We start from the raw sequence: 21,405 nt of genomic DNA on the forward strand, positions 1-21,405 counted from the left end.
TAAGAATCCATGAAATGAACTTTCAAAGACATATTATATTGCATCCTAACTATAGACTTCAATCATTTCAGTCATTAGTTCCTTGTAATTGGAAGCTCTGTTTCTTCCAAGTAAATTGTCCACTACTTTACAAAAGCATATCCATGCTCGCTTTTCTTTTTCTGTCAGACATTCTTCGAAACGGTGATCTTTTTTGTAGTGCTCGAATCTGAGGGCCCACAAATACACTTCCTTTATTTTTGCAGCTGAAAGACAAAAAAAATTTCAACGAGATATGCAAACGCAGGGCCAGTTGGATCCATAACCTTTACAAACTGCTTGATGAGGCCCAGTCTTATGTGAAGCGGTGGAAGAATTGTATCTTCACACTCGACGAGACTTTCACGCTGCACTTTTTTTTTCACCAACTACCTAATTTCGTTCGGGCCATTTCTTTTTTAGATAATGAGAGTTCCTATCTCGAAAATTCCATTCGCAAAGGAAACGTGCATATTTTGTGTAGCCTTGTTGCGTTCCCAATAACAACGCAGTTGCTTTGAAATCATCACATACTTTCCGCTTATGCTCACTGTATTTAATTAATATTAGAATCTCGTAACTTTCCTTACCTAAACTTGCATATGCAATTGAAATAGAGGGCAGTGTATTACCAGTGTATTGCAGTGTATTGTGGAGCAAAACACCCTTGAGAGTAACTTTCGACCCACCTATAAAAAGTCTCTACTCCTCTGGCTTGTATTTGATGTCCAAAGCTTTCATTAGTCTATAAACGTCGTTGCAAAATGTCAGCGTTTTTTCACTTGAAAAATACGGACTAAAAGTACGTTCCCTGTGCCGAAATACACTGATATTTGTACTAGGGTGTAAAAGATTATATTTCTGCAATCTCGAACCTAGCAGTTCCTCATGGTGTTTACTTAGACCGAGATCACGCACTATATCATTTAAATTTGGCTATAGTAACAACCGGGGAGCTGAATCACTCGTTCCTTGATATAGAGGATCATTTGTTTCTTGTGATGTATTAATTTCTTCAGAGCTGCTTTCTTCACTTTCACTTATCACGCCCTTGTCTGTTGGTCTTAAAGGTACAGGCAAACTTCACAGTGTGGCAGAAAGTAAATCCGGGTAAACAATGTGTCGCTTCGATTTCTTATTTGTGAAACCTTGAAATTTCGTTAAACAAAAATAACAATCTTAAATGGTCTCGTGGTTCCTTCCATACCATGGGTACAGCAAATAATACATTACTTTTACCTGACCACCACTTAATTAATTTACAATAACAATTTGCACAACACACATGTGGGGCCCACTCTTTATCCTGGTCTCGAACTGCTACTCCAAAGTAGTATTTGTAAGCTTTCTTTGATAGGCGAGATTTTCTTCCTATTTCGAAAAAAAGGTGACATCCCACAAATGTAACAGAAGTTGTCTGGACTATACCGACAGCTGCGACGGCGAGACATTTTCTAGAACACTACAACAGTTCTTTTACTGTCTCAGTTCCTTTGTGTATTTGAGAAACACTAAAATCAGCGTAAACAAAATGTTTGCCACTCACCAGCAACACAAATTCAAGTACTCAAACAAAACTCTCCTAACAGTAATACCAAGATCTGGATACTAAAACAAAACCCTATCGGAACAGGAGTACCAACATTACACGACTACATACAAGAGTCAGGAAAAGAAAGATTATATTCAAATTACTATCTACTAAAAACGCAGTATTTTATGAACTACTACATTGTATACACAGGATGTTCAGATGATCGTACATGAAAACGGGGCAATTATTGTCACTGAAAGAAAGGCCTCCCCCCCCCCTTTTTTTTTTTTACCAATGCACGTAATATTGGAGTTCGACGGTGTCAGAAGCGTGGATTTCAGAGGCCTGTATTTCAGCACTGTTTAACGTGAAGAATGTCGCTGGAGTTCTAACCTCGTGTGTAATTTTTCAGAGCGCCCTCTGCGTTCAATTGTTTTTGAAAATGTAAATCTCTGAGATTCTCTTTCAAGCGCTTTCTCTGCTTCGGAACTGCGAGCGTTGAACACTTTAAAACACACACACACACACACACACACACACACACACATATATATATATATATATATATATATATATATATATATATATATATCGGGTGTTGCAAAATAAGTGTTACAACTCTTGGGAGGTGAATCCTGCCACTGAGACAAGAAAAAAAGTTCTCTTGAATTTTCGGCTATCGGACATAGTTTCAGATCTACAAGGTGCCGAAAGCGTGGGAAAATGACTTTCGGACGCTAATAGTTCGGAAACTATCCAACGTAAAGAGGGCGGGTAAAAAATTCACTGAAGAAGTCATACCTGCTGTATTGAATTTTGCATGTTTCACAATCCTACCATGCACGCGCAAGGGATTCCCCAAAGGAACGTAGGGAGTCCCGAATAATCTGCTAAATGAAAATCTGTCTAAATGGATATGAATTGATGGAGTTTCTACCAGGTAACAATAATTCGTTTGTATTAAGTCGATATCTGGAACAAATACAAAATGGTGGACACCTTCATGCTCGTTGTGTGTGGTTGCATAATCGCCAGGTACGGATGATTGGCAACAGTGAAGTTCTGAGTATTAGGTGTAGCGAATTTGTACTCAGATGCTATAGAAAGACATCTGGAGTGTCGGTAGAGCACAACAGATGGAGCAGGTTGATTCACATATGTGGAATATGTAATGAAAAATGCCCAGAAATGCACTCATACTCAGTAAACGTGAGTTCAAAGCGTCGGAAATGTAAGGATTAGCGTCAAGAACATGAAAGTCAATTCACCAATAATTTTCCCTCAAACCGACGCAATATGATGTGCACGGTTGCATACCAATAAGGATGCAACAACTGAGGCCAAGTTGAAATTGTGCAAGGGGACTCACTAAGAAACTGGGTAAACTAAATGAATGCCTCTAGTGGGATCGCATGATCGATATTGAAATGTGGCCAATGTGTGTGTTGATATCGACATGTAGCTAATGGACAAATGTCAACATGTCCCACTACTGCTGGGACACCGTCTTACATGCGAAAGCTAGGAAAATAACGTTGTACATTCTGCTATTACATCTGGTGCACTTTTTGGTAGAACGTAACTAGAACAAAATTGTATCATTGGCCCACTTTGTTTGGGATATTGTCCCACAGTCGACACATATGAAAAGAAATCTCTTAATCCATGGTTCAAATTGTGATAGAGCGTGAAAATAACAAACTTGTATCATGTCTCATGGGACATATGTCTTCTGGGACGTATGATGTACTCGATATCAAAATACCTCGAGAAATATGTATCTTACACACATTACACATGCCAAGACAAAGACGAAAATGAACAAATTTGGCACATGTAACACTACAGCTTGAACACCATACATATGGAAAATAAAACGACATGAGAAATAGGAAGAAACATCTTAAAGCTCTGATTGTTTACAACTGTGCAGCAGGAGTAACAAAATGTAACACACAAGCATGTCGGAAGGCTGTACAAGAGCTCTTGCCAAACAAAGTGGGTACTCCTCAAAGAAATGTATACAGAGAAAGTCAGGCTCCCTCGAGCCTCAGGGCTAGTACGCTCGCTTTCGCTCGCGTGGTCGCAGTTTCCAATCCTACTGGGAGCCCACGGCCTCAGATTCAGAACCCGAGTAGTTATTTTCCTATTTTTCCCACGTGGGATGGTGTCCCAGCATTAGTGGCACATGTTCACATTTGTCCATTATCTACATGTCGATATCAACACACACATTGGCCGCATTTTAATATCGATCATGTGATCCCACTAGAGACATTCATTTAGTTTTCCCAGTTTCTTAGTGAGACCCCTTGCACAATTTCAACTTGGCCTCAGTTGTTGCATCCTTATTGGTATGCAACCGTGCACATCATATTGCGTCGGTTTGAGGGAAAATTATTGGTGAATTGACTTTCATGTTCTTGACGCTAATCCTTACATTTCCGACGCTTTGAACTCACGTTTACTGAGTATGAGTGCATTTCTGGGCATTTTTCATTACATGTTCCACAAAAGAGACACTGACCAAAGCTTAAAACTTTATTTTAAATTATAATTTGTAACTGTTTCGGATATCTAGCATATCCTTCTTCAGACACGATCGAAATTAATGAAAATACAGACCTGAATTTTGAATGAAAATTAATGAAAATTTCGATCGTGTCTGAAGAAGGATATGCTAGATATCCGAAACAGTTACAAATTATAATTTAAAATAAAGTTTTAAGCTTTGGTCAGTGTCTCTTTTGTTAAAACAATTAATCCAAAGCCATGAATAATCTTACATGTTCCACATATGTGAATCAACCTGCTCCATCTGTTGTGCTCTACCGACACTCCAGATGTCTTTCTATAGCATCTGAGTACAAATTCGCTACACCTAATACTCAGAACTTCACTGTTGCCAATCATCCGTACCTGGCGATTATGCAACCACACACAACGAGCATGAAGGTGTCCACCATTTTGTATTTGTTCCAGATATCGACTTAATACAAACGAATTATTGTTACCTGGTAGAAACCCCATCAATTCGTATCCATTTAGACCGATTTTCATTTAGCAGATTATTCGGGACTCCCTACGTTCCTTTGGGGAATCCCTTGCGCGTGCATGGTAGGATTGTGAAACATGCAAAATTCAATACAGCAGGTATGACTTCTTCAGTGAATTTTTTTACCCGCCCTCTTTACGTTGGATAGTTTCCGAACTATTAGCGTCTGAAAGTCATTTTCCCACGCTTTCGGCACCTTGTAGATCTGAAACTATGTCCGATAGCCGAAAGTTCAAGAGAACTTTTTTTCTTGTCTCAGTGGCAGGATTCACCTCCCAAGAGTTGTAACACTTATTTTGCAACACCCGATATATATCAATCAAATTACTAGAAAACTATCCCTAATCGGCCATTTTTATTGTCGGATTCGGATTTAGAGCGGTAATTTCGTATAGGATCACTCATTTTTATCACAGTAATCAAACCCTTGTAGAACAATGTTATTAAATGTTTAATGACTTATAAATTTCAAAATTTCGTGACACATCCAATGGGAACCAATGGTCTGTAGTATAGTGCTTCTGACCTCCATGCCATTTACATGCCACCTACAAGATCGATTATCTTTGTTACGAAGCAAAATTCGTATTTAGCGTTGTATATACATATAAATATTTATTTCGTTATTAACATTTTTGCAAAATGTGATGGTATTAATATGTGCTTTTCTCACAAACATATTTACGTTGGTGACGCTAATTATTTACATGGGTGACAATGTTTATTACTACAAAGCTCAGTCCTACCAGGAGAATGCCGAGATAGTACCTTCCTTAAGGCCAGGACCGCTGTCTTCCACATCCTTGCTCCTACGCTACTCCGCTATATGAGACAATTTATATTGCTTAAAGCAGTGGTTCCCAACCAGTGTGTCGCACAGTTCCGTAGGATACGTTGCGACATTTTAGGGTTTAGGAATCATGAAGCATTTAATAATTAGTTAAAATCAATTTTGAGACACACTGTATCAGTCAATGCCTTCAGCATCAGCAACAATGCTGAGTAGTACTACATGGAGTTATTACTTGATAGCTAATAGGTTTACACAATTATATGCCTATTATTAATAAATCAAGCAAGTGTATCGCTATGTCATGGAATTCAGTAATGTATCATCCGTAAAAAATGGCTGGGAACCACTGGTTTGAAGTAGGATCTGAATCACTATTTGGGTTTTATCCTATGTTTGACATACCCACTAGAAATTGAATTCGCGAATACATACAATATAGAATGAAATTAGCCCATTATCTAACACGAAAAAGGGGTACAGGTGCTAGAGTAATTGTACATCCGAGGATGAAATGAAAAATTTAAAAAAAAAAAAAAAAAAAAAAGCATAAACGACAGGCTGTAAGAGGATAATACTTGCGCATTTTTAATTTCATAAATTTCTTTCGAGACCACGATCGAGACAAATATTTTGTTGATAGAGACGAGATCGAGACCGAGAGGACGATTTTCGACTCAAGACTAGACCGAGACTATTTGTCGACCGCTTCTGTATCAAGTCTTGTCTCGTTCATTCCATTCTTAGCCCCTAATTATAACTAGCGATTGCCTGTCTTACATCAAGTACATTTTACTCGCTAACAATGAGCATAGTTGATTTTATTCCTTACTAATATCTGCAAAGCCCAAATTTTGATATCTTTTCCTTTAATATAAATAAATAAATAAATAAAAAAGAAAGGATGGGAAACTTTTTAAAAAATATTCGTATCAATAGACTGAGTAATAATAGGTCGATAGGAAATACACGCTCCCATTGTGGAAAAGTCATTTATCATCGCAACTAAATGGTGTTATTTCTTTTCTACGTTGCACGGAGAGTGCCTAGCAACGAGAGAGAGGGCTTTCCGTGAACTGAAATGAACAGGTTCGCTAAATATATTGTCTGCTTCTTAGTGTAATACCTGGGATGCGCTTGCGCGTGTTTTTGTCGGATTCCAATGACGTGTCTTCTCACACATTCCTGAGTTGAGGATGTAGATCATCGAGGACTGCTCTTCGCCACCCAGACACGCTACTAATTTCGGCCCCCTGTTTACGTATCAGCGTCACTATAAGAAGGGGGGCTGCTGTCTGGAACAACGTTGCCAATTTTATGATTCAAATGACGACAATTTTGCATGAACCCGCCAAAATATTAATTTGATCTTTTGACGTCATGCCGTCATCTTGCTTGTTCAGTGTCTGCTTACTAAGTAATGTGAGCGTCATGTTGCTTTTACCAGAAATGGCTTCTGTGTATTTTACATTACCACTTGTTTCCGTGTTGTCATTTGAATTCGAATCAAGTTACGGAAAACGTAACAGGCCAAAACGGGACGTGGCCTTGTGTCGGTAGTGTTGCCAACCCAGACATAAACAAACTTTTGCCGGCTGAGATTATTATAATTAATGGACAGTTCTTTTCATCACAACGGCGGACTACATTGCGTGGAACGTGTCAGTTTGCAATAAAAGACCTGTCAGTAGTCAGCATTGGAAAAATACTTATTGCGATGGTGATATTTGCGTGATGGGATCCTTGAAATATTATTTTACTTTTGATGTTATCATCATTGAGTTTAACGTCCCACGATTATGCACCGTGACAAAGGCAGACGGTGATGATGATAATGAATGAAATGGTGAAATGCAGAAAGTGGGAGGAAATGGGAGAGCCGCGAGAGAACTAACTTACACGGTATTTGTCCACCACAAAGCGTAGTTGTGCGGCTGGAATTGAACCAGACAATCCATGAACCAGAAGTGAGCTACCGCGGCTCTTTATTATGATTTATTATTATTATTGTCTAACAGTCTGTGAAAATATATTAATTATAACCTTAAGTTTGATTCTTTTCTCGTATTGCTTGCGGAAATAATCTGTGAACCGCGAGGAAAAAATGCTCTTGTGTTCACACGTCCAAGTTCATTCATTGAATGAATGAAGAGAAAATGGTAGCTTCGCGAGAATGAATAGTATGTAGTTTTGTTTCGGTTTATTGCTGTATACACTTGGATTTCTGTTGACAAAACTTTGACTAGGGTAAATATGCCAGTAGTCGGCGACATAAAGAAATTTTAAACTTCGTTAAATTACAAAAAATAAAAAAATAAAATCATTTTCAGTAATCACTTTCACTGCCTAGATCATTACACGGAGTAACGTTTAAATTGGTGAAAGGATAAAATCTCGATCCATTATTGACTCTACCAAAATCATGACAATATTAAAAAAAAAAAAAAAAAAATACTCTTAGCCATCACATAAATGCTGTTATACCAAGCCCATTAAGCACACTCAGGACACACGAACTCTTGTTGAGCAGCTTCTTCGTATAATTTACTGACACGTGCATTTTAAATGGTACCCCAATCACAAAAATCACTCCCAATATTTTGTAGTTTTCCCCCCCTCAATATCACTTGTCAATTCTTCGCAGGCTTTACACTTTGCACAGCTTTCAAAAACTTCCGGAATGTTTATCTTCTGAACTACTAACTCTTCTTGTCTTGACAGTCCGTTTCTTTCTGCGTGACTTTTGCAGGTTTATTTCTTTCCCTTTTTTTGGTTTAGAAGTTCTTCTTCGTTTTTTTCATTCTGTATCATAATTTCTCAATGTCTCAGAGAATATTGGATGTGGAGGTTTTTCTTTGGATACATTTTTGGTAGTATTTTTGATAGGACCTACCAAACGATATTGATCAAAAACAGGTGGAGTAACTCTTGCTGGGGTTGTGGAAATGTTCGATGTAGGTATTTGACTTTCTTATGAGGTTATGGAATTACTTGTGGCATTTTCGATTATAGAAATCAAAGCAGATCTTCCACTTTTAGTTGTTTCACAAGAAAAAGCATAAGGGATTTGTTGTTTTGTTGGTTAGAGGCAGACGTAATATCTATTTCTAATGAAAACAGATCTATTTGTAGACTCTATAAGACCTGTTGGAGAAATTTCGTATGTTCGTGGACTAAGAGTATCGAATGTTCGACTGGCAAGTATTGATGTAGCAAAGTAGTTACGATCGTCTTCAGACAGAACAATAGGTATGTATACATTCATTAGTGTAAAACTAGTAGAAGGCAGTTTGAAAGCAGTATCCTCAGCGCAGTTGGATTCGCTGAGGTTCATTCAAGACGTCGTTTCTAACATCTGACACAGCCTCCGTTCCAGCAGAATGTAGATTTAGACTGGTTGAGGGAGGAAGTAGGGTTAGGATCATTTTGCGTTCCTAAAATGATAGATATATTTTCTTCAGGGTCAGCAGCCCTTTTAGTTTCCTGAAGAACTTCAATAGTAATTGCTTTTTCTTCAAGTGTCGGTTTCGAGTATTCAATAACTTTCACAACTGCCTGGTAGTCCTCTTTTGTTGGAATAATTGAAACTGATGTATGCTCTGTAGTTGTCTCTAGCTTTTAAAGTGTTTTGGGTGCATTTTTGTAGTCTACCAAGTCAGGAGCGATACAAGCCACGAACTTTTCGTATGATTTCTGGTTTTGAGCACTACTTCTTCCAAAACAGAATAAGGTCTTGGTTAAAACTCTATTTACGTGTTGTGGGAATGAAGTCCAGTTTGTGACATGCGTTTTCCGTTTTGATTTGAGTGGTTCGAAAACACCATCATCAGCAGGTTGTAGAATGTGGGTGGCGTTTGGCGGTAGCGCATACAGAATTATTCGGTTTCACTGCAGAATTTATTGAGTTCCATCGTTAAATGAATGGAATGATCATTAACTATAAGTAAAACAGGTTTAGGTTTAGTAATGTTTTTCTCCAGTAACCACTTATGTAAACAATTACTTAGTATTCATACAAAGTTTCACTCTTCATCCAGCCACTATCAGATTTTCCAATAAACCATTATGATGGAACACTGTGTATGCCAGCTGCTTGTGATCTGATATACGAAAAAAACTATCATAGATGTAACAGTATCGCCATTCGCGCAGAATGTAAAAAGAACTGTAATAGTTTCCTTTGCGTTTCCTCTTTGAACTTCATAAATGTTTTTTCAGGCTCCTTTGGGACACATTCAGAAACTTGTCTTGTCCACATTAAAAATTCATCCAATATACTATCTTGCGCACCAATTCCGCTTAAAATTGCTCTAGTTTCTTGTATCACTTCCTAATACTTTCTTCTGTAATTCTGCTTTTGCTAGGTTTATCCGTTCAGGTGTTCTTAGAACCAAATCCTTAAGAGGCGAAGAAATCCCACATGCCAATCTGACTTTACAATATCAAGCACAGTATTTAGTAAATTGGATCTCTTTTGTGCAAAACCTGTCTTTGCCGAATACTTGAGCCACTCTACTAATTTGTCGTGTTAGTATTCGCGTAATATAGTATTTGGACTCATTGTACGGTTTTGTTCTGCAAACAGGACTATGTAAACAGATGTCCATCTTCGCACACTATCTTCGACTTGCTTCAAGAATATACATATTTTCTTTCCTAGTTCCTCGAGGAGCGTTCACTAGCGAATCTTCTGAATATTGATGAATCGGACGTTTCACAATCATTTTCTTTATAACAGGCGGCATTTTTGACCTGAAAATCTCAGTTAAGATTAAAAAATGTCTTAATTAAGAGTTAAAATGATGTTTTATGACAGTCTGCATCTACAATTAAAGAAAACTGCTTCTTAGTTGCCTTGTGCAGGATACCAGTCGCCACCTGCCGTTCTAAAACATTGGCCCGTATTCTTATTGAGGTATTATTATAAAGAAAGAAAAACAGCCTTTCTACCAATTCGCCTTTAATCGCTATCGCTGGCTCGGTAGGAATTGAGTATTGAGGATTGATAAAACAAGGAAACAATCTGGCTAGTAACCAGTTTCTCCTATATGTGCGGACCTATACAGTGAAAGTCATAAGTATTCGTGCACCGACTTCAAGCTATGGTTATTTCCCTGTAGCTCCGACTTTGTTGGAGATAGAACATTGAAACAAACGACACTGCTTTCTCCATTAAGTTCTTTATTATTTATCAAATACACGTTTCGTGAATGCGAAAACATAGACAAATCGTGTCGCCACGTTTGGCCTAATCCTCGTTTCGCCTAACCAATTATCTGACACTTTTATGACAGATAAATGATAAGATTTGTGTCCGCCATTTTAGGCGGAAAAAAGGATCCTAGTTTGGCCTAATCCTCGTTACGTCTAAAATGGCGGACAATAAGAAAAAATCGTGGAAAATCAACTAGAGGGAAATTATATAAGAGAAAATTCCCTAGTATATAAAGAATTAAGAAATGCAAAATATATAGATTAATATTATACTAACTATTTTCGAGGAGTTAGGATTACCAAAACTCCTTTATGTATTTACTTGGACCATGGATATATACGAATATATATGAGTAGGTGAATAGCAAAACCCGTTAAATTCATATTTTAAAATTTGTGACAAATCGAGAAAAACTGTTTAAACACGTCATAATTGTAAAATAACATTAGAAACTAGAGAACATTAAAAAATTAAGAATAATGTTAGTATTGGTCTGTCGAAAGCTGTATAATCACACTAGTCTGTGAATTGCGTTATTGAAGAAAATAGTTTGGATTTAACAGGTTTTGCGTATGTAAATTGAAATAACAACTTCTGCATCTGGACGAGCGGCCATTTTGAAGCTCAAGATACAAAACTTATCAAAAAGAAAGGGAGTCAGAGTCAGAAATCATTATTATGCCTACTAAAATATGGGGGGGATGTATTATCAACTATACATTGCACAAGGTTGGCACAAATGAATATGGATACATAAATGCTACATTAATATTGTTCTAAATTGAAAACAATGGATCCAAATGTGCAAAAAATTGAATTATATAAGCTCTTCTCCATCATCATCTACTAAATGGAAATCCATATCGTCATCGTCCTCTGGTGAATCACCATTTTCTCGGTTTCCTATTCCTCAAAAACCTCTTTGTAAAACGTGAGCTTTGAGCTGCTTTCAATCGTCAAACTCTTCGTAACTACAAGCGGAGTTAATTATACCTATCCGTATACATTTCTAAACTGAATGACTATATTTTGGAAGAGTTTGTAACCTTTTATGGACTAACATAGGGTGAATATTAATTTGCCAATTATCCCAATATATGAATTTGAAATATAGCAAAACAAAATGTGCAAATGTTGAGTTTGAGCAAAACAGTGGCAGAAAGAGAATCAGAAATGGTAAATAACTGGCAAAAATTTTTTAACATGTACCAGAAGCATGTTATAATTTTGAATGATAATTGACACGAGACATTTTAAGAAAGAGGTTCTGCTGAATCTGAAGAGACCGTTTACAGAAGAACCTAATCCAACAATGTGCTGTTCAAAGTAAAGAGTTACCCTGAAATACAAAACAAACGACTTTTAATCATAGTCCACTCACCTTGTCTTTTTGGCTACATTTCGGTTCCAGTTTTTCATGTGTCGTGTACGTTTTCTAGACAATTTTGGTATTGTCTGATAACAAAATTATGATCATCGCTGCTTGGGTATCGTTTCCTTTCGATTTTGCGTGCATTTGTCTAGTAATTATTAAAGAAAAGCAAATAAGCACAGAAAAGTTTCACGAACAGTTAGGTTAAGACGTATAGTGTCTCCATTTTCAGTCCAGGGTGCGCGGTGGCTCAGTAGTATTGCGTTCACCTCCGGTGCTTGGGGTCCCTGATCGACCACCAGCTCGCGCCATGTGGATTTTGTGATAGACAAACACCGTGCTCGTGGGTTTTCTCGGGGTTCTCCCGTTTCCTCCCACTTTCTTAATTCCACCATTTCATTCATTTCTCATCATCACCGTCTTTTTTTAGCCTAACTGGCATAACCGTGGGACGTAAAAATAGAGATTTCATTTTCTTTTCTTTTTTTCAATTTTCAGTCCAAAAATAAAAAAAAAAACAATGAAAGCACACACTTCAAATTCTGCTAAATAAAATTTCGAATGATTTACGAAGAGTTGCAATAAATATTCAGATTACTAAACTAATCCTATACAGTACGAAGCCTCAAATTGTTTGAAATATGGAATTAACCGGGTTTGATTCCGCTTTTCTCATTAGGATATTTGCAGGTTTGGGATTTAACAGTTTATGAAACTGAATATGGAAGAGGGATTTAACTGTTTTTGCATCTGTATTTCTCAGTTCTTCACATAGTAGGGAATATTTTTTTCTTTCGAAAAATTTCCCTCCAGTTTTATCTCCACGATTTTTTTTATAGTCCACCATTTTAGGCAAAACGAGGATTAGGCCAAACGAGTATCCTTATTTCGCCTTAAATGGCAGGCATAAAGCTTATTTTTTACTGTCAGAAAAGTGTCAGATAATTGGTTAGGCGAAACGAGGATTAGGCCAAACGATGCAAGATCTAGACAAATAATGGTAAAAGAAGCAAAAATGAACATGTTTTTGATGGGTCAAAAGTGTTCGTACACTAAAATTAGAGATTGTTCACACAGAACGCCCTCTGGCGGTTTGCAAAGCTAAACACAACCACAAGCCAGTGAAATATCATTCAAGTTCAAAGAAAGATTCAAGATGGAAGACGTAATAGGTAAAAAAGAAATGGGGACAACAGATGCAGAAAGAAAAATAGTTATAAGGCTTCATAACAATCTATCATTGACTGCAAATCCTTACGAAAGATATCAGATATTATCGGAAAACCATGTTCGACCGTGCAGTCAATCATAGATCGATTCTGCGCAACAAACACAGTCAAAAACATCACGAAGTGGATGTCCACGGAAGATCTTGGGAAAATGTGAGCGCATACTGCTGAGTAAAATTAAGAAAAACCCAAGAATCAGTGCTCCGCAGATGGCGGCAGAAGCAACTGAATCATGTACAGCTCACAGATGACGAGAAGAACCCTAGCAGAAATAGTGTGATGTAGGTATGGGCTCGCCCGCTTTTCGCACGGGGGTTTCAAATGACATCACGGAATAGCACACAGATAACTACCCGGAGTAGCAGACGACATCTAAGTATAGACCACACCTCAAAAACCGAAAATGGACTTGACCGTGTCGCTGACATTTCCCCGCTTCCCCTCTTTTAGGGCTCTTCTCGTAATCTGTGAGCTGTATGTTAGTTTCGGAAAGCACTGTGTGTCGTGCGTACAACAAGCAAGGTTATAATGGGCGCGTTGGTCGGAAGAAACTTTTTGTTTCCGAGATGAACAGGAAGAAGCTTCTATAACAGTCAAAGATGCTCGACATTTGGTTCACTCGATACTGAAGCGCCTTCTAGCTGTAGTTAGGACCAAAAGGTGCCCGACCAAGTATTGAATCATGCACAATCATATTCTTTCTGGACGTTTCGTAAGTGTACGAATACTTTTGACACATCAAAAACATGTTCATTTTTGTTTCTTTTGCCATTATTTGTCTATGTTTTCATATTCACGGAACGTTTGTTTTGTAAATGATAAAGAACTTAATGGAGTATGTAGTGCCGTTTGTTTCAATGTTCTATCTCCAACAAAGTCGGAGCTACATGCATTTATTCATTGCTTGCAGTAGGTGTACGAATACTTATGACTTTCACTGTATGTGCTCTAGAACTTTCTCCTTAATTTATTCAAACATAAAAAACAAAGTCAAGATTAAGTTAGTGACAAACGTATAAAGACAAAGTCTAAGTTAGTGATGCAAGAGCAAGTCCACTCCTCTCTTACTTTGTCTTGCATGTACCCGTCATTAGGTTTTCCCGACTAAGCAAGAACAAGACATGTCTTTTACTTCTTTGGTTAACAGAATTTATTTTTTTTTAATATCAGTTATATTGCTAAAAATTATAATGACGAAGTACAAATAGTAGACCTAGGCTTTAGCCTGTAATTATAGACAAACAAGCTATTGTAATTATTGTAGACAAAGACATATGTATCAGCGAACGGCTTAATATCGGTTAGCCAGTACTCAGTCTTTTTTGGAGAACAGAGCGCTGACCATTGGAAAACTAGATCCAAATTCGTCATTGTGGAGGTCGCGGTGGCTCAGTAGTAAAGTGTTCACCTCTGGTGCTTGGGGTCCCGGGTTCGATCCCAGCCCTCGCCAAGTGAACTTTGTGGTGGACAAACTGTGTGCGTGGGTTTCCTCGGGTTCTCCCGTTTCCTCCCACTTTCTTCATTCCACCATTTCATTCATTACTCATCATCACCGTCTCCTTTATCCTAACCGGCATAACCGTGGGACGTAAAACTCAAAGATTTTATTTCACTTTCCAAATTCGTCATTCTACATTCTGTTTTATAGACAGCACGTTCTTCTTCTAAACTACCAAGCTGTGTGCTGATCGCGCAGAATACCCATATTTCCAGTAGTCAGCCCCAGGCGAGCGAGTATTGGAATACGTATTCTTCCAAATTTATATCCATTTCTCAGGCTCCCACCGTCGCACGGAAAAACTACTTTTTCCTACAAAATTTTGAGTTAAAAGTGTTTTTGGGCCATTTTTAACATCCGAGAAATGTTACAAATTAAATTTAAAGTATGCAGTATTACTATACCACTTACAACAAAAATTGTCCTTATGTTACTATACCACTTACAACAAAAATTGTCCTTATTTTTTTCGTAAGAAAACCACGTGCTCTTTATGGTTCGTTAACATCCATTCAAATGTAAATCTACTCTTTTTACGCCAGATATCTCACGTGTACAACAAACTGGCGGCTGACTACTGGAAGGTAAACCATCCACTCGACTGATAATTTAACAGCAAATGTGACTCTTTAGTTCTATTTGATAAGATTTTTTTTCCATATGTGGCTGACTTCTGGCGACAGATGACTTTACGCACACTACCCTATATAACGTCCCACATCCAGTGTTTCTTCCAAACCTTTTTTTGGGGGGGGGGGGGGCACTGCCTCCTGGAGTTCTAAGAGTGCCCCGGAGCAGAACAAAATAATACGTCTATAATATAATAATAACTATAATAGTATCAGCATTGCTTCCCCCCCCCCCCCGGAATACTGTGTCCCCAGGAACAATATTTCTGAAAGAAACGCTGCCCACATCCCGTTACGTTTCAGTTTTTTCGTAATAAAATAAATAAATAATATATATAAATGAGAGCTTTCCTCACTAACCTATTGGCTCTGGTTAGATTAGCATACATAATGTTTTAAAGGGTTCCTGGGTTTAATTTCCGGTTGCATAGTATGAAATGAACCACAACAGAATACAAGAAAACTACCCGTTTTATGTGAGAACTAAAATACGAGGATAAGACAATGTGCAATCAATTTTTATTATTCATTACCATAAGAGTACAATGTTTTTGTTCATACGATTTTTCAACAGTCGCCCTGCTTTTTAATACACCTTGTCCATCGTTGCACAAGTTTTCCGATACGCTCTGCACAAAAAAGTTTATTTTATTATTATTATTATTATTATTATTATTATTATTATTATTATTATTATTATTATTATTATTATTATTATTATTATTTTGGTGCGCAGCAAGTAACGAATGCACCAACCATTTCCTTCACTTGTTGATCGGAGCTGAATCGACGGCCTCCCTCTGATGGTGAGAGCATCTTTAAGTGGACCCGGGACTGTATGTAGGATGCTCCAGCACCTCGAAACGCAGCGTCTGAAGAGTTTGATGATGTAGGCGGCGGTATGTTAACGCGCATTGTCATGCAACACAAGAATGCCTTCCGATGGTCGACCTCTGCGTTTATTACGAATTGCAGTCTTGAACTTGCTTACCAGCATATCACTGTACCTTTTGCTGTGTATTGTTAACCCTTTTCGAGGTAATGTTCCAGGATTGGCACTTGTGAGTTCCAAAACACTGTGAGTCTCTTCTTTCCTGCAGAAGGTTGACCCTTGAATTTCTTCTTGACGGGAGATTCAGGGTCTTCCATTCCATGCTCTTGGCGTTTGCTCTCTGGTTCAGATGATGAGTTCACGTTTCCCTCCATTGATGGTTCGCCTGAGAAACACTTCACCTTCGTTAGCATAACGGTCCAGTAGGTGCTGACAGATTCTCACACGGTTTCGCCTGTGCTCTTTATCGAGTTTTTTTCAGAACACTTTGTGACATAGAGCTTGCACAGACTTTGTGAAAGTTGGCCTGTTATGCAGGATGTCACATACAGAACCAAGACTAATCTGCATATGTTGCCACTTCATCAACAGTTACTCGTCTGTTATTCAGAATCAAGGCACGGACTCGTTCGATAATGTAACCAGTTGTTGCTGTAGCTGGGCGCCCTGCTCTTTCCACATCCTTCACGTTTGTTCGACGACTTTTGAACTGTTCAATCCACTTGTAAACACTTCACTGTGACAACACATTGTCCCCGTATTGTGCTGAAAGTCTTCTATGAATTTCGGCTTCGGCTTTCAGATCACAAAAGACGGATGACAGAACGCTGGTACACACAGAAAGTAGCACGGCCATCTTTACCTCGCAACAGTGCAAAGCAGACTTATGTGATAGCACTGCAACCTAGCATGGGTGAAGCCAACGGTGACACATAGCGTTTAGTGAGCATAGAGTGCAGTAAAGCCAACCTGAAAAGAAATTTAAAAAATGTTGCAGTTACTTATTGACTTACCTTCGTAGTCTTGTAAAGAAAAAACAGAGAATGAATGATCTCACTGAAGGGAAGAGAGCACCGAATTGTATTGGTTTCCTGATTTGTGTAAGCGGCACTGCTCACATCATAGAACAGCTCATCTTCGAGAGAAACATCTAATTTCTGTTTTTTTTTTTTTTTTTTTTTTTGCAAGCCCATTTCACAGTTCATTATTGAGCATCCAACCTAAATAGGAAGTGTTACATAATGTGAATACCATGAAATACTTCTGTACTTCCTACCAGGATGCATTCAAGTGTTACCGGCATCAAAGAAACACAATCTAACCCAGAAACAGACATAATGCGGTGACACATACAAACGAAGAGCACTTCGCGCTGGATTGAGATGAGCAAGTATATGAAGCATACATATCAGATTTCCACCTTCACGAGACTGTACATTTGATATAGTATTCAGTGAAGCAGGGGCAGATCCAGGACGGACTTCTGGGGGGCGATCACCCCTTCCCGTGGATCCGCCACTTCAGTGAAGTAGTGTCGAGTATATCATAGTTTTTCCCCCCTATGGAAAAACGTCTGAAAAACGTACGAACAGGATTTCAGAAATATGCGCTAATCTGTAGCTTGGTAGTATCCTTGATGCACACCATACTTATCTGCCACTGTAGAGCGAAAAACCAAGTAGATAATTACGGAACATGACGTACCAAAATTAATATCGGAAAAATAAAAAAGACAGAATTTACTATTTGCACTGCAATATATTTCGTTCTTTGATTTTTATCTGCTCCCGTGGTATACGTACCATTGGGATATGTTAGCTCTCGGTTTTCATGTGTAATTGGAAGAACTCTCAACGAAGAACTGTAACATGAAAAAGGAAGAGAACAGAGCAAGTGGTTTATAACAATAGGATGTTCTGAAATAATAATAATAATAATAATAATAATAATAATAATAATAATAATAATAATAATAATAATAATAATAATAATAATAATAATAAAAGTGTGTCGAAAGGAAGGAATTTCTTACTAATATCTAAGAGAAATTTAAAATACCCAGACAAATATCGAGCAGTTTATATGTTGGGTCCAATCCTTTTCTTGTAAAACTTTAAGATGATGTGTTCTTTTGGACATTGTTCTTATAGCTTGTGAAGATAATTTATGAACCGTGAGAAAAAAAATGCACGCGCCTGCTCTTGTCTCTGAGTTTGTGAATGAATAGAAAATCCTATCTTCATGAGAATGAATAGCGTGTGTAATTTTATTCCTGTTTCTTGCTGTGCTCGTAGACACGAGTTGACAAAACTTTCACTTTTCACAACCACTTCCCCACAGTTTAGGTTTTTATAGCACAAAATAATAATTAATAATAATAATAATAATTTTCCGTTTGAAAATTTAAATTGTATAACTAAATTAAAACTTTACCTTTGTGAAGCTATATATTCACAGTATACCTCAATTCGAAGATTCATTCATGAATTTATTTTAGAAATGTACTTAAAATTTTACAAAACCAGCTAACTTTGTAAGTTTTATTTATTTATACTCCTACAGAAATACACAAGTTTTTCTGTGTATGGTTGAAGTAGGAGTAAATATTAGTGGATGAAATTATATTTGAGAGGTTAGTAGTGACAATAACAACTCTTGACAGTGTGTTTGATAACTTATGAGGTTAAATTATTTTAAATATGCCACTAAATCTACCTGTCATTCTATATTATTCTTTTTAATGCTTTATGAATGAAAAGTAAAATAACTCGTCTCAGTATTACACAAACTTACAAATATGAAAACATTATGCCTATTTTAATTTGCTTTGTTTTTCTAAACATCTCAACATTCGGATTTGTTACAGCAATATATTCTTTTTCTTTTCCAGGTGAACATATCAAGAATTGGCGGTCAAGGTACTTTGTGCTATTGGATGATGGATCTCTAATAGGATTCAAGAATAAACCAGAGCATGGCCTAAGTGATCCCTTGAATAATTTTACTGTTAAAGGCTGTCAAATAATGAGTGTTGATAGGCCGAAACCTTACACATTCATCATTCGAGGTCTTCAGTGGACTACAGTCATAGAAAGAACGTTTCATGTGGAATCAGAAAAGGAGAGGTATGTTGAGTATAGGAGTATAATATTGATAAGGTACTGAAAGTAAAGTTTATCTTTTCATTTGCATAGCACATTAAATGTAATATTGTATTATGTTGTTAAGTTCTAGATAGAATTGAGAGTGAAGTTCTGTCTGTTCATATATTCTATTATCTACATCACCATTTTTCAAAGTGTGGTCCGTGAACCGTAAGTGATCCTCAAGATTTGTTCTTATACCCTCAAATTAACCATTAGTTTAAAAATGAAATAAAATTCATATGAATTACTTATCACATCTCTCCAACTAACTCTATGCCCTATAGGACCCGAAGGCTGAATGCCACGTTCACAGGAGCTCTACAACGACTTCTGGATTCAGTGTTTGCTTTGTATTCCTGTTTCTGCAAGATCCATCTTAATATTCTCCTCCCATCCACGACTAAGTGTTCCCTTTTTTTTTTTTTTTTTTCTGGTTGGATTTCCAGTTAAAATTTTGAAAGCGCTTAGATTCTGGTTACATGACATACTCATCCGAGACTCGTAGACTTGATAATCCGAACTGTTTCGTAAACAGTATAAATTATGGAGTTTCTCGTCATGAATTTTCCGCCATTCCTCATTCCGGTCCCTCTTGGGACTGAATATTTGCTTCAGAATTTTATTCACAAATACTTTTCTTCCCCACCATGTTCCGCAATCATACATCACAAAAGTCGTAATTATCAGTTTATATATTTTAAGCTTCAAATTCGTCGACAGAACTCGCGAAGACAAAAGAATTCAAACTGAATAATAACACGAATTTTCCGTTTTCAATCGACATTTACTTTTTTATTGATGGTTTTAGTTTGTTAATGTTGAACCTTATTTAAAAGTATCCACTTCGTCGAAGATACTATTTGATATTTTAACATGTCCATAAATTCCAGTACCATGGCCACGGTGAATTTCCATGCTTTAGTTTTCTGCAGGGTGGAAAAAAATCATGATTTTTTAAATAAAAATCATTTATGTTGATTTTTTTTTAATTTAAATCAAATCTTTCTCCTGGTATAATACAAGTCGCGAATTGAAGATAAAGCATTAGGAATTAGTATTCAATGCTAATTATGCCATTTAAGTGAAAGTATTGGGGTTGAGTTTTGAATTATCCCCAATCGTTAACCTATATCAGTCCCAAACAATGTTTCTTAACGCTTTTAAATTATGGCTCTTTTTAAAGGTAAATTATAGACTTTCAGTCAAGCAGCTACATCACCATCCCTATTTATCCTCGGATCATGGTACATGCATCACTCTCTTTAGAATAGAACAGCTTTTGAAACGGTAACATTCACATTTTCTTATCATGTCCCTGAAGCGGGAAATTTTGAGAGTAATCGGAATTTTTTTAGATTTTTTTTTTAAATTTGGTCCCCTCTGGATACCCCTGTCTTACAGCACGGATCTCAAAATCAACTGGGAAATGCTAAGGGGTGTACTAAATGTGTGTACAAAATTTCAAGCTTCTCTTTTGAGTAGTATGAGTGAGGAAACCATTTAACAATGAGCTAAGAACATTCCCACAATGCCCAGATGACCCGGATTTAATATAAAAATTTCCTCAGACATCCCTATTTATTCTAAGATCATGATTTGTACATTATTCTCTTCAAAATAAAACAAATTTTCAAACAGTACCCTTCACATGTCTCCATCATGTATCTGGGCCGGGTAAATAACGAAAAAAAGGAATTTTCTGTTAAAAATGTACTTTTTTTTTAAAAAAAAATTTACCTCTGTGGACCCCTTCCCCTGTTTTAAGGCAGAGATCTGAAACAAATCTGAAAAATACTGAGGGGTGCACTGAGTAAATGTGCAAAATTTCAATCTTGTAGGTGCAAAAGTAAGCCCGTGAAAAATAATATTCCCCAAATACCCCAGATTCCCGTATAAAACAGGATCTCAGGTAACAGTTTCCTGAGACATCCCTATTTATCCTAGGAGCATAGTACGTACATCATTTTCTTCAGAATAGAACAGCCTTTCAAACGGCACCATTCATATGTCTTCATCTGAGACGGGAAAATCACGAAAAAAGCTATTTTTTATTAAAAAATATCCTTTTTTAAACATTTTTGCCCCTC

The 21,405-nt window shown here is 37.2% G+C and overlaps 1 protein-coding gene across 4 annotated transcripts in view; it reads left to right on the plus strand.

The window, feature by feature from the left end:
• Akt (AKT serine/threonine protein kinase) overlaps positions 1-21,405 on the plus strand; it is a 203,629-nt gene that overhangs the window by 122,291 nt on the left and 59,933 nt on the right. For all 4 annotated transcript variants that reach the window (XM_081771806.1, XM_081771804.1, XM_081771808.1 and 1 more), the window contains exon 4: positions 19,063-19,297. In XM_081771806.1, coding sequence (XP_081627932.1) covers positions 19,063-19,297 — 235 coding nt within the window. The remainder of the gene's footprint in view (positions 1-19,062; positions 19,298-21,405) is intronic.

This window comes from Thermobia domestica, chromosome 9, assembly GCF_964235325.1.
Source record: "Thermobia domestica chromosome 9, izTheDome1.hap1.1, whole genome shotgun sequence".
In the NCBI taxonomy this organism is placed as follows: Eukaryota; Metazoa; Arthropoda; class Insecta; order Zygentoma; family Lepismatidae; genus Thermobia; species Thermobia domestica.